The sequence below is a fragment of the Muscardinus avellanarius genome (assembly GCF_963383645.1).
Source record: "Muscardinus avellanarius genome assembly, chromosome: 18".
Lineage (NCBI taxonomy): Eukaryota > Metazoa > Chordata > Mammalia > Rodentia > Gliridae > Muscardinus > Muscardinus avellanarius.
Genome location: NC_137804.1, coordinates 28,164,218 through 28,177,595, shown reverse-complemented (window position 1 = coordinate 28,177,595; position 13,378 = coordinate 28,164,218). Strand labels below are relative to the sequence as shown.

Sequence of the window (13,378 nt, the reverse complement as noted above, 5' to 3'; positions counted from 1 at the left end):
CCTAGAAATGGACACATATATTGTGCTAGAAAATGGCAAGTTTAAATGAACTCAGTCCTGCTAATTCACTGGAGAATAAAGAATACTGGAATAAATGGAGCATGTATCAGATGACTTTAGGTCTGTAGAGGAAAATCAAGGCCTGTGACAGCCATGATGATTTTGATTACTTGTCCTGGAAGAGGAAGTAGCTATGCTTGCTACAGATTTCACAAAAGAAATTTGATTTTGGAACCACAAATGAAGGTCTGATGGGCCTTGGCATGAGTGGAAGACAGGTTATGTTCATTCTGTGCTTGGCAAGAAACTTTTCTGATCTGCTAAAATCCTTAGCTGGGTCTGCCCACCCTGCGGCCTCATCTCCTACTCCAGCCCCCTCACTGGGCCCCAGCAATACTTTATTTTTCTTTCTGTTCACTGAGATACCAGTTTCTTCACAGCTCAGGGATTTTGAATTTATTGCTCTGTCTTCTACAAAGCTCTTGCTGGCCTGGGTGGCTGGGGGCCTTCTCAGTATAAATTCTTACCTCTAGGAGGCCCTAATTTGACCACCTAATTTGAGGAACTCCGCTCTTTGTTTTTCACATATGGCAAGTTTTCAACAGATCCCATTTTATTTTCCTTATCACATTTATTTATGTTTAAATTTCTCACCTATTTGTCCATTGTTACTATCCTCTTCAGACTAATTGTCTGCTGCATTGTCTGGTTCACTATTGAATGCTGGATATAGTAGGTGCTCAATGACCTTTTGTTGAGTGAACAAGTGAATGACAGTCATCAGTTTCTTGTACTGGTGATTTAAGGAAGGGAGGAAGATACCTTAGTGAAGTCTTAGCTGGATAGTCTCAGGACAGTGAATTACTGTGGGTGAAGAATTGTCGACTCACAGCCGTTCTGGGACTATTGATGTGCATAAGCAGTGTACAGAGTCCTCCTACTGTGAAACACAATATCTGTTTTGTCTCAACAGCCTTTGAGGAAGGCCTGCTCTCATTTCTTTTTTATAGATGAACATACCAGGTGTTAGAGAAGTTAAGTCACTTGGCCAGTAGCTAACAAGTGCCAAGTGAGATCTGGGACTCTTACCCAAAGCCTGAATTCCTGCCTGGCATGACACTGAGGCATTGCCCAGCAACAGTTCATGCAGAGAACAGGGTGAATGTCGGGAGCCTCTCTTAGCACCTTATTTTCTTTTTTCTCATGGATGGAATGAGTGCAAATTGGTATTCATGAAGCATTTTGTAATTCCCAACTTTTGAACATAAACTTTCTTGGACCTAAATGGCCTGGACTGTCTCAAGCAACACTCAGGAGATCATAACTCATGACTGAAATGTGGTGATAACAGGGGCTTCTTCATTCAAAGATGCAGTCCTACAATGAAAAAATGTGCAAGAGTGTATCGGGGAGTGAGAAGAGAACATTAGCCATTTCTGACACAGTAGACCCACATAGCAGAGTATAAATCTGAGGTAAAAGCTTAGGAGACAGTGAGTATTTGCATGGGAATAAAGAAGGGGATGACAGTAGCTATTTGTTGTTGGGTTATAAGATACACTACAAAGAGAAAGCAAGGATGAGCCAGGCAAGATGGTGCAAGCAAGCCTGGAATGCCAGTGCTTGGGAGCAGGAGGCAGGAGGAGCACAGGTTCAAAGTCAGCTTTAGCAACTCAGTGAAGCTGTCGGTAACTTAGCGAGACCCCATTCCTAAATAAAAATAAAATAGGGCCGGGGGTGTAGTTCAGAGGTAAAATGCACCCGGATTGAATTCCCAGTGCCACACTAGGAAAAATGAGCCAGGATGTGTAAAATTCTCTTTAAATGCTAATTATAAATATATCACAAAAATGGTATGAGACTTTTTCTCTCCAAACATCTGCTAGTAGTCTGTATTAGTAAAAGCTGATAAACTCTTGACTGGTAGCTGGGGCAATTCAATGTCTCAGAAGAGGAAGAATGACTACTGTGATTCCTGGACTTCCCATTGGCCAATCCATGTGCATGATGTGTTAGTGCAGACTAGACAAGAACAATTCTAGATAACCATGTTATCTAAAATTAGTCTTGTTGAACAGAGAATACTGGGCTTGACACACACACTAGACATTAGGGAAAGTTATTTTAATGTGTCGTAGTGCATTTCAGGCAGATCCTGTTGATAGTGGTCATAAAAAGATAATGCAGACATGATAATCTGTATTCTTCCATAAAAAAAGAACGGGGTCATTTCTTCTAACCTTCCTTCACCAGGGAAATGTCCTGCATTTATTAAACTCAGATTTTACAAGGAGTATGTATGTAATTTAAAATCAGGTATTACAATGTCTCACTAACACATACAGGGAGAAGGAGGGAAAGTGAGGTGTTTCGCAGAGAGAAATGCACCAAGTGAAGCGTGCATGTGTGTTTGAATCACTTTGGATCTCACTATGATGTATAATTACAATATACCAATAAAAGTAAAAAATACTTAATAATTGTATAAGTGAGAAAAATGAATATGAACAAACTGAAATATGATTATATTGTATGGAATAATCAAGAGAGTATGTGCACTGGGTTGAATAGTGGATTGAAAAAGATATGTCCACACTCTAATCTCTAGTACCTGCAAATGAGACCTTATTTAGGAATAGGATTCCAAGGATCTTAGATAAAGTCATCCTAAATTCATCCAAATATTGGTGTCCCTATGAGATAAGGAGAGGGAGATGTGATGCAGAGGAAAGCTCACGTGAAGATAGAGGCAGAATAGAAGCAATTAGTCTGCAAGCCAGTGAATGTCAGGGGTTGCAGAGAGCACCAGAAGGTAGGACTGAGGCATGGAATGGATTCTTCTCAGAGTCTCCAGAAAGAATCAGTGCTGTCGACACCTTGAGTGTAGACTTCTGGCCTCCCACACAGTAGAACAAATTCATGTTGCTTAGCTTCCTCAGTGAGTAGTAACTTGTCACAGCAGCCACTAGAGGCTAATACAGTACATTGAGTTCCTAGGAGGATTAGAGGTGGAGGCAGAAGCCAAAGATACCCTAAATGAAGCAAAGACAGGTTTTAAATAAATCTGGAAGCAAAGCACACATGAGAAAAGGCCAAGCCTGTTACCTGGGAGGATGTCTGTCATTTTCACAAGTGACCATAAGGCCAGTCTCCTTGGCTACCAGAGAGGGAGAGCAGGCTGGGGTGTGGGTTGGTCCAGCCCCAGCAGGACAAGTGCTACGTCCTCTTTGAAAGGTAGAAGGGTCAGGGGACTTGGGTACTAAGGAGATAGGCAGCACTGACTGACCCTTTGCATATTTGACTTCTGTCTTCTGTTAGTGACATTGGGGAATGGTTCTTAACTTGTCTTTTTTTTTTAACCTAAATACTTAGGTGGATGCCCCCATGTAATTTTCCCATTTTTTTCTCCCTATCTTTTAAATGACTCTAACAATAGGCAGTCATTTGAGGTTTTGCTTCTAAAATTGCTTGCTAAGCAAGCTTGTGAAATCAATATGCTGTGATTATTCTACAAGCCAGGGGAAGTGTTGTTTCAAATATTTGATCAAAAACAATTTTTAACACAACCTCCATTTTAAGAGTAGGTTTTGTTTTTTTAGTGACTCTCCTTCAGACAGTTCACCATGTCCTTGGAAAGTTGAAGTCTAAAAATCCTCCCTCCCTCCCCTCTCTCTCTTCCCCCCTCTTCCTTTACACTTCCTCTTTGAGCTTTCTCCCTCCTCCTCCTCCTCCTCCTCCTCCTCCTCCTCCTCCTCCTCCTCCTCCTCCTCCTCCTCTCTCTCTCTCTCTCACCCCCTCCCTCTCTCTCTCTTTCTCCCCACCCCACTCTGATTGAACTGTACCTCTGAGCTCTACTCCAGCTTTATTTTATTTTATTTTTTATTTTTTGCAGCACTGGGGATGAAATCCAGGGGCATTGTACCTCTGAGCTACATGCCAGCCCTAATTTTTAATCTTTTTTTAGTGTTTTTTTTTTTTTTTTTTTTTTTGAAACAGGGTCTCACTGAGTTGCAAAGGGCCTCGCTAAGTAACTGAGGCTGTCTGAGAACTGTGATTCTCTGGTCTCTGCCTCCTGAATGCTGGGGTTACAAGTGTGTGCCCCTTATTTTTATTTTTATTTTTTTGAAACAGGGTCTCAATAAGTTACCACATGCTGTCCTTCAACTTGGGATCCTCTTGTCTCAGCTCCCTCCCCAACTACTAGAATTATAGACTTGTGCCACCTTGCCTGCTTGAAGCCCCCCCTTTTTGGAGAGGCATAATTTCAGAGCAAGGTTTTGTGTTCAAATAAAGTAGATAAAATGGTCCTCAGATCATTCATGTCCTTTTGTATTTCTGCAGGTGCTCATAGCTCCACAGGCAGTAATCTTAGGATTCTGGGACCACCTGGAGCCTTTTTCTGCCTCCAAGGGAATCAGAATTGTCTAATCAGATCCATCCCAATAGCCACTGTCAAGAAACAAAATAGTATTTTCTGGCTGAACATTATTGGACTCTTTAACATGCTAGAGATCATGAGCTACTAAAATGAATTTTTGCCTCTAATTGTGGAAAGTTTTTATATGATGCCAGCATTATGAAGGCCATTGATGAGAGCAACAACCATGGATTTTTCAGTGTCATTATTGTATTGCATCATTGTGGATTAAGTGGGTTTTGTGGCCAGGAGTGATTCACAGTGATGATTATTATCAGGCTTGGACAAGAACAATACAGGGCTCCACTTTCCAGGATTTTGAGAATAGAGACTTAAAATTACTCTGTGGTATGGGTAAATTGGTTCTTTTCTTTCTCTCAGTCTACAGTATGTAGATTATACTTTACAGGAGCTGGAACATTTACCCTTGACTTGGAAGTCAGAATCCCAATTGCTTACGTGATCTGAAGGAATAAGGCTGGAGGTAGGGTGGTCATACAGGACCCACCCTGGCCAGCTGGCTCAGGTGGCCTCTGTGGGTTCTGCTCTCCAGGTAACACCTGGAGGATGGCCTGCGGTGGAAGAGCAGACAGGTGCACAGGGGCATTGGATGCATTAGTTACCAATAGAGCATTTCCTTTTTACTAGTGCTCTGATTTTTATGAGTGTTTCTAGTATTGTTTTTCTCATTGGTTTACTGTAAAACTTGAGAACAAGAGTCACCGATTCTGCCCTCATCCCTCCTGTCTGTGTGGTACCGAGGAATCCCTGGGCTGAGATGCCACCATGGAATTGCTGTGACTCAGAGTCCCACAGGGATCTCTGGTGAGGGGTCTAGTTCCCCAGCAAATGGAGCAGCCCCTTTAGTGGCTCCGTGGATGCCTTCTGCCGTTAGCTCTGTCCTGTTCTGTCCTGTTGGCATCTTTCACTTGCCAAAAAGATCTCTCAGGTGGGTCTGACGATTCTCATTTTACAAGTTAGGAAACCAGAGGTTAGAGTCTTTGGTGCTGGGCCTGTACTCATTTCCACTTCTATAGAATGGAGGGGACAGTGGAAGCTGCTGGGGGAGGGCTGTTGCGAGTGACTGAAGAGAAGGTGGGCACAGTGCCTTGGCCACCGTGGGCATCTGTGGACAGTTCTCTGCTCTCTGCTCTCCTGATGATTAAGACACCTTTGCGTCATTTTCTTCTCACCCTTTTCAGACTGGGATTTGGCAATTTCCTCCCTTCTTCAAGTGGAATCTTGCTGGATGTGTCATTATTTTGAGACAGGTTGTTCACAAACAAAAATAGATTAACAAAAGGTGAAATGTTGTGGGGCATCCTCGGGGATCCAGCTTGTTTAATCTAGTATGCAATACATATTTGTTCTCTTTCTTTTGCTCTGCTCTTATTAGTATTATTTTAAAATCAATGAACAAACTGGAGATGGTGGTGCATGCCTGTAATCCTAGTTCTTGGGAGGCAAGACAGGAGGATTACAGGTTCAAGGCCAGCCTCAGCAAATTAGCAAGACCCTGTTTCATAATAAAATAAATTATAAAAGGGCTGTGGCTGTAGCTTGGAAGTAAAATGCCTCCAGCTTCAATCCGTCCTATTACCAAAAAACAAAACAAAAACCAACCAACCAAACAAAAACAATAGATAAACAAAAGGTAAAGAGTTACCTTTTGGCTGCTAAGGGAGAGGATGGAGATTTGCTAATGAGATCATAAGTCTGAAGAGTAAAGTGTATTTAATTTCTGGAGAACAAATTTTGTTTTCTCTATCCATCCATCCACCTACCCAACCACCCTCTCTCCCTCCCTTCATGCCATAAAAGTTTTGGGGTTTCTGCTATGTGCTGGTCCCAAAGTGCGGAAGACAATTAGCAAGAGGTAGTCTCATTCCTCATGGAACTTGCTGCTGAACAGAAGTGGAAAGATTCTATTACACCATCCCAACTTATTTATTTTTAAAAGCAAACTCTTAAGTCAGCAGTGGAGAGACTTGGAACAGGGCTGTGTTAGCTGAAGTGATCACCATGAGAACACACACACACACACACACACACACACACACACACACAACACACAGGCGTGTGTGCGTGTGAGTGTGTGTGTGTGTGTGTGTGTGTGTGTGTGTGTGTGTGGTACTGGGGATGGTACCCAGGAGCCTTCTACCTCCGGACTACACTCCCAGACCTATTTTATATTTTACTTGGAAACAGAGTCTCACTAAGTTGCTGAGAGCCTCACTAAGTAGCTGAGGCTGGCTTCAAACCTGTGCGATCCTCCTGTCTCAGCCTCCCAAGCGCTGGGATTACAAGCGTGCACCACCATGCCCATCTCATTTTTTCTATTTTTAATGCTAAGTTCTGGCTCAGTGAGGGTTTGAAAAGCAGGGGGAAAAATGCTCAGAAGTTCTTTTTCAGCCATTTAGAGAACCAATCTCTTACGTGCAGTTGATAGTTACAATTAAAAGGATGTGTGATTCAAGTGCGGAGCCATCAGTACAGGCTTCAGGGTGTCTCACAGGGCTAGATCTGGAGTCCCTACGACCTAAGCCTTCTGAGAGCCTACCTTTCTTCACAGCCGCCTGCAAGGTGGGCCTTATGCAGAGCTGCCATGCCAGGTGGCATGCCAAAGAGTCTAACTCACTGTGGTTTATAACACGTCTCTCCTCTCTTTTTTCAGACCCTGCAATTGTCAATGGAGTTTATTGGTCCGAATCGCTAAACAAAGTTTTTGTAGATAACTTTGACCGTGACCCATCTCTTATATGGCAGTACTTTGGAAGTGCGAAGGGCTTCTTCAGGCAGTATCCAGGTGAGTAATTCTGCATTGATAATGATGATTTGGATCAATGATCCTACAATAGGCTTCAGGGTTAAAATTTCTCTCCCTCCCCTTAGAAGAAAATGAGAGAATTGGGTTCTGTTACCCTGGCGCGGGACCGGAAAGGACAAGGTGGCATCTGCGCATGTGCGCTCGCTAGGCCTTAGTGTAGATTCCGGAACTCTTTTCTGAACCTGTACGTGAGTTCAGCATATTTTTCAATAGAGTAATTCATAGAGCTGCCACCCAAAGGAATGTGTCATAGTTAATCTTCTTGGACAAAATTTAGGGTTTCTTTCATTGTTGTTGGGAGAAAGAACAAGGAGGTTGGGGGGGGGGGATTAAAAAGTTGTAAGAAATGGAAGGCTTGAATCTGGGTTTCCCCACTCCAGAGCTGGCTCACCTTAGAGAATTAGATTGAGATGGCCAACGCACCCACAGATGGCAGCAGCTCCTCTGTCAGGCACCCCAGTGGCTCCCTGGAGCTCTGCCTTTGGGCAGCTGTCCAGCATCTCTTTGGAACAGGTGTTCGTTCTGAGGGCCTTCCGAGGCGCCTGCTTTGCAATAGGATTTTAATTCCAGCTTGGTTTGAATTTTAATTAAAAAAGAAAGTTTTAATTTTGCTTACAAGTTGTGAAAACAGGACTCGGGGCTGCAATTGTGCCAACATCACAGCTGTAGAAATTAACAAGCTCAACCTATACGAAGGGAAAAAAAACCACCCCGCATAATCTTGGAGCAATTAAGTGGCGTCTTTTATGTTTTCATTAAGTAAGACTAGGCACCTGATGTCTTCCCACTCTGCAGCACAGAGACATCAGCATCAGCTGCAAGGAGCTGCTTGCCCTGCACAAAGCGTCTGTTCCCTGAGACTTGCCCGCCAGGGCATCTGTTTTGGCAGATTATCCCACATTTCCCAAGAGCTGTGTTCAGCAGGGCGTACAAACTTTCTCCTGAAGCTCATAGAAATTTAAGCAATAAGCATCCTATTAAAGATAACATTATAATAAACAGTGGGCCATTAAAGTTTCAGTGTCACCAAATTGCAGTCTGCCTTGATAGGCACAACAAAGAGGGAATCTGGTACAGATGTTTTCGAGACTGGAGCTTGTTGGGAGACTGGCAAGACCCTGGACACCTAGTGGTCTGATGATGTGGCATGTAGACGAGGCTGGAATAGAAAAGTAGAAACCACAGAGCATTCGTTGTCTCTACCAACAGGAAATCCTTAAGAATTGTTACAAATACATTTGAAATTAAAGCGAGTCCTCATAAAGGGTTTGTATGGTTAGGGGAGATTAATTCATATACATTTAAAAAATCAGATCATTTGGATCAGAAATGCTTATAGTTCTTTTATGAATTTTTGGGCAGGATTTTGACCTTGTAAAAAGATCTCTGCATTTTTTTTCTGTACTAGTAAAGACATGGAGTACAGTCCACAAAGGTATTTCATTGCCCTGGTAAATTCCAGATGGTCACTCAACTTTGGGCCCACTCAAACACAGAGCACACCTCTACCCTCGTGGATGTAGGATCTTTAGAAGACTGATCATGAGCACTTTTGCAAGGATATTTTTTCATATGGAGATTCCTATTTTCACTTTTAGAGTAGTATAACAGTATAAACCACTGGCAAGCATGCATGTCCTCAAGCAGAATGAACCTTTCTTCATTCTTATGTGAGTGTGTCCCAGTTCTAGCTTTGTATCAAGCACTGTGGGTGTACCTGCTGATAAAACTAGATAAAAGTTAATTTAGTTCCTCAGCCTCTGCCCTTGGGACACTTCACCTTGTGGAGAAATATGTTTATATGGAGTTTTGGTTGCAAGTGACAGAAACCCAGTTTCATTTAGTGCCGATAAGAAATACATGAGTGATGTGTTCATCTATGCCTCTAACACCTTTTACCCTATTAAGATGTATGACTATAATGCACCAATAAAAAATTAAAAATTAAAAAATACATGTAGTGGTTCATGCAACTAGACGTCTAGTGTGCTGTTTGGGAGCATTGCTGTATTTCAGTACTCAGCGAGGTCATGCAGATTTGGAACTCTTGCTCCACCTTCCTCTGTTCTGGCCTCATTTCACCAGCAGGTGATTTCTCAGTGAGTGTCCCAGGAGATGAGAGAGTATGTGTTCTAATAGTTTGGACAAATGTTCAAAGATTAGCCTGGTCTGGGTCACATGCCCACCACTGAAGCCAGGGGAACTGAGTGGTGGGTAGAATGAGCTGGCAACCAGTCAAGAGTATAGTGGCCTTGCCAAAAGTGGATCATCAAAGGAGGGGACTTCAGTGGCCACCATGAGGAGATAGACAGATGAAGAGATTATTGTGGTATAGTGTGTTTTATGCCAAGACAGGGGAAAATAAAGACAGTAGGAGAGTACTGAGGAGGACTGCCAATACCAGCTCCTGAGACTGGGGGCAAAGGAATTCCTGGGAGTGGAATTTAAGGAGTAGTCTATAAGTGTATTTCTGATGGTGTTGCAGCAATTCACACATAGGCCTCCACATGATCATCTTATATCATATGGGTACATGATAACTCTCATGTCAGAAAAACAGTATGTGGTGGTGGAACTAGTTTGCCTCTGCTGCCTCAGCTGGCCTGTGATAGAGCGAGAATACACTTGAGCAGGTGGACAGCCTGAGCTGCTCCTCCCATGACATGGGAATGTGTGATCAGCTCTGCTTTACTCAACTTGCACTCACCTTGTATAGAACTTCTTGGGAACACATCCATGGACATACCTGTGTAAGAAAGAGAAGGATGGCATCGAACTAGAAAAGCAGGTCTTAATCCTACCTAGATACTTCCAAAAAGTCTGAATATTTGGGCCCAAATGTCAGATTTGTGCAAGATGACATGAAAAGGTTCATCCAGCCCTGACTTGGAGTCAAGTATGATGCTTATTCTTACATGCAGGGCAGTGGGGCCTGGAACTGCCTCGAAGTACTGTCTTCTTTCCCTCTAATGCATGCCTCAGATATTGACCATGAAAGGCCTGGTCTCCTGGTTTATGTTGCCGCACAGGCTCCTTTTCTCTGGCCTGGACCTTCTCTCTGCATAGCCATACCAGTATTCCTCCTGTCCTTGATCTTGAAATGTCCTCAGTCTCAGGACCTTTGCACAGAGGTTCACTCATCTAGGGTTGTTCTTCTCCACCAAATGCCCACCATTCACTCTTAAGAAGTCCCAATCATATGTTCTTGGTGGAATATTGTCTCTACAAATTCAGATCAACCTGGAATGAATGGAATGTGACCTTTCTTGGAAATGGAGTCCTTGTAGTTGTAATTAGTTAAATTGAGATGAGATCACACTAGATTAGTTGGCTCTACATTCCAATATGGTTGACGTCCATAGAAGAAGGATAGAGGGTACCTAACTCAGGGGGAAGCCAGCCATGTGAAGATGGAGGCAGAGATGGGAGTGCTGTAGCTGTAAGTCATGGACATCAAGGATTTCTGGGAGCCCAATGGGAGCTGGGAAAAGGCAAAAAGGATTCTTCCTGAAACTCTACAGAGGGGTAGTAACTCTGCAGACACCTTGATTTCTATTTTGAGGCTCCATAGCTGTGAGAGAAGACATTTCTGTTAAGGAAATGTATACCTGGCTTGTGGCACATTATTACAGCAGTCCTACAAAGTAATGTACCATCCTGTGTTCTGCTCAAAGGTGCCTTCCTCATATCAGAGCTTAGAATCACCTATTACACACTTGTGTAGCATCAGACACTTCTCTTTCATGATGTCTCTGGCTCTTATGATGTCTTATCTAGCATCTGTTTTCTGCTACATGTGAGGCCTCTGGAGGGCAGGTAGGAGCCTGGTCCATCTTTCTCAGTGATGGTTGTATGTCCACTGTTTGGCAGAGTGTGAGCCAATGTGATGTCAATTTTGATGAGTAGGCAGAGTCTGAGATCATCCAATTTTACCCACTTTTGTGCTGGAATCCTCTCCCTTACTGATATCCCTAACATATTAATTTTATATCAAATTTTCTAAAAGCACTAATTTCCAGCAGTGCCTGAGGGAGTTACCAGCACATATTGAAGGAAATGGTCTCAATCTAAAAGATCAATGAGTATCATTGATTCCTTCCTCTCTGGCCCTGACTTAAGTGTTGGGCTGGTGATGGGGAGGAATCATGGCCAAGCTGAAAAGTATTAGGGAATGATTGTACTATACACAGAGATGGATATAGTCTAAGAACACTTCACCATTAATTCAAGGAAGATCCATTGAACAACTATCATGGCTCAACACATTTAAAATTTTTTTTGGAAAAACTTTTTATTGCATTCAAACCACTTATTTATGGACTTACAATTGGAGCACTGCCCAGCCTCATGAGGAATATGATCTCACTGTGTGTCAAGATGGTGCCATCCGGTGCTTGGCTTGGTAGGAAACAGCATGTCAGATGTGTTTTAAGTAAATTGTGTTCTTGTCCCTTAGTGTGTAGTATCTTGTCAGTTATATTTTATCTTTTTATTTATTGACCTCTAATTGGCAGTTTCTTATACTTCTACTTTCTAATTTATTAAAAAGGGCTATTTAAAGTAGACACATATTCAGCCAGGCATGGTGGTATATGCCTATAATCTTAGTACTCAGGAGGCTGAGGTAGGAGGACCTCAGACCAGCCTCAGCAACTTAGCAAGACCTCATTTTAAAATAGAAAAATGAAAAGGGATGGGAGTATAGCTCAGAGGTAGAATGTCCTTGAGTTAAATCTCCAGTACTAGCAGTACTACTACTACTAATTGTAAAGTAGGCACAAATATAGGTAAAGAATGTAGGTATAAAAAGGACACAGTAAAATATCTCTTGGGAATACAAAGTCTCATCTCAATATTATCATTGTAGTAGTTTAGGAATGTTTTTCTCAAACTCATACTGATTATTACCTCAGTATGGCCCCAAAGTTGCTGATTGTTAATTGGAAAGGAAACACTTAATGCCATAGTCTGAGTCATGTTTTTCTCTTGTGAAAAATCTGTTTCAATTTTCTTATCTCCAATGTCTGTTTCATATCCTCCATCCCTTAATAGCATTAATACTTGAAAGCAGTGATTTTTAAGCAGCAAATGCCTTCTTTTTAAATCAGATTTTATTTAAAAAAAAGTTTTAAGTAGAGAATGTCGCCCTGGATATATCCAGACCAGTTTGCAAACCACAAGACTAAGGAGGTCGGATCTGATTTTACATATAGGGAAAACTCCTTACTTAGACTTCAAGACCTGAAATTCTAACTCTCTTCTGCAGTATAATTAGAGCCATTTTATTTCATTTCAGTGTGGAAAGCTAAGCCAAAGCTTCCTGATTTTAAAAACAGGAGCAAAGGGGAGCAGACCTGGATAATCCTGAAATGGAAACATTGTATTATATGGTTTCTATGTCCCCCCCATGCTGAAGACATTACCTCACCCGCGTCATGGGCCCTGGGATGTGGCCAGACTCTCTAGAGATCTTTGAACAATGCCACCAGCTCCAACAGCTTGCTGGACAGTGAGAAATGACCTTGGCTACATTTATCATTAGCCAAGGGAAGAAGCTGAGGTTACGTCCTCCCTATGTGGACATCATAGCATTAAAAATGTCTCCACTCTGCAGCAGATTTTTTGAGCATTTGGGCTAGGGCTGTTTGCTATAGGATTATGATCCTAGGATACCTGCCCAGGGTCGGTTATGGAGCATGTAAAGAGCTCCAGGATTGGTCTTTGCATGCGATTTTACATCCTGTCCATTCAGTCAGCAAAGCAGAGCAGCCTTGAAATGTGAATAAATATTTGAAGTCTCCGGGTTTCTTAAAACCCCATTTCTCTTCCAGGTATTAAATGGGAACCAGACGAGAATGGAGTCATTGCTTTTGACTGCAGGAACCGGAAATGGTAGGCAACGGTTAAATCTCACTTATCTATCAAAAGGAAAATGTAGGCCAGGATTCACTCTTCCTTAATTTTCTCCTGCCCTAGGTATATCCAGGCAGCAACTTCTCCAAAAGATGTGGTCATTTTAGTTGATGTCAGTGGCAGTATGAAAGGACTCCGACTGACGATCGCGAAGCAGACGGTCTCGTCCATTTTGGACACCCTGGGGGACGACGACTTCTTCAACATAATCGCAGTGAGTG

The 13,378-nt window shown here is 42.5% G+C and overlaps 1 protein-coding gene across 1 annotated transcript in view; it reads left to right on the top strand.

Annotated features, from left to right (window-relative positions):
• The window catches only part of CACNA2D3 (calcium voltage-gated channel auxiliary subunit alpha2delta 3), a gene marked incomplete at both ends in the record, with an annotated part of 933,053 nt that overhangs the window by 418,854 nt on the left and 500,821 nt on the right, over nucleotides 1-13,378 (top strand). Inside the window, 3 exons of the mRNA XM_080715370.1 lie at nucleotides 7,092-7,223; nucleotides 13,076-13,136; nucleotides 13,221-13,371. Of these exons, the coding sequence (XP_080571496.1) occupies nucleotides 7,092-7,223; nucleotides 13,076-13,136; nucleotides 13,221-13,371 (344 nt within the window). The remainder of the gene's footprint in view (nucleotides 1-7,091; nucleotides 7,224-13,075; nucleotides 13,137-13,220; nucleotides 13,372-13,378) is intronic.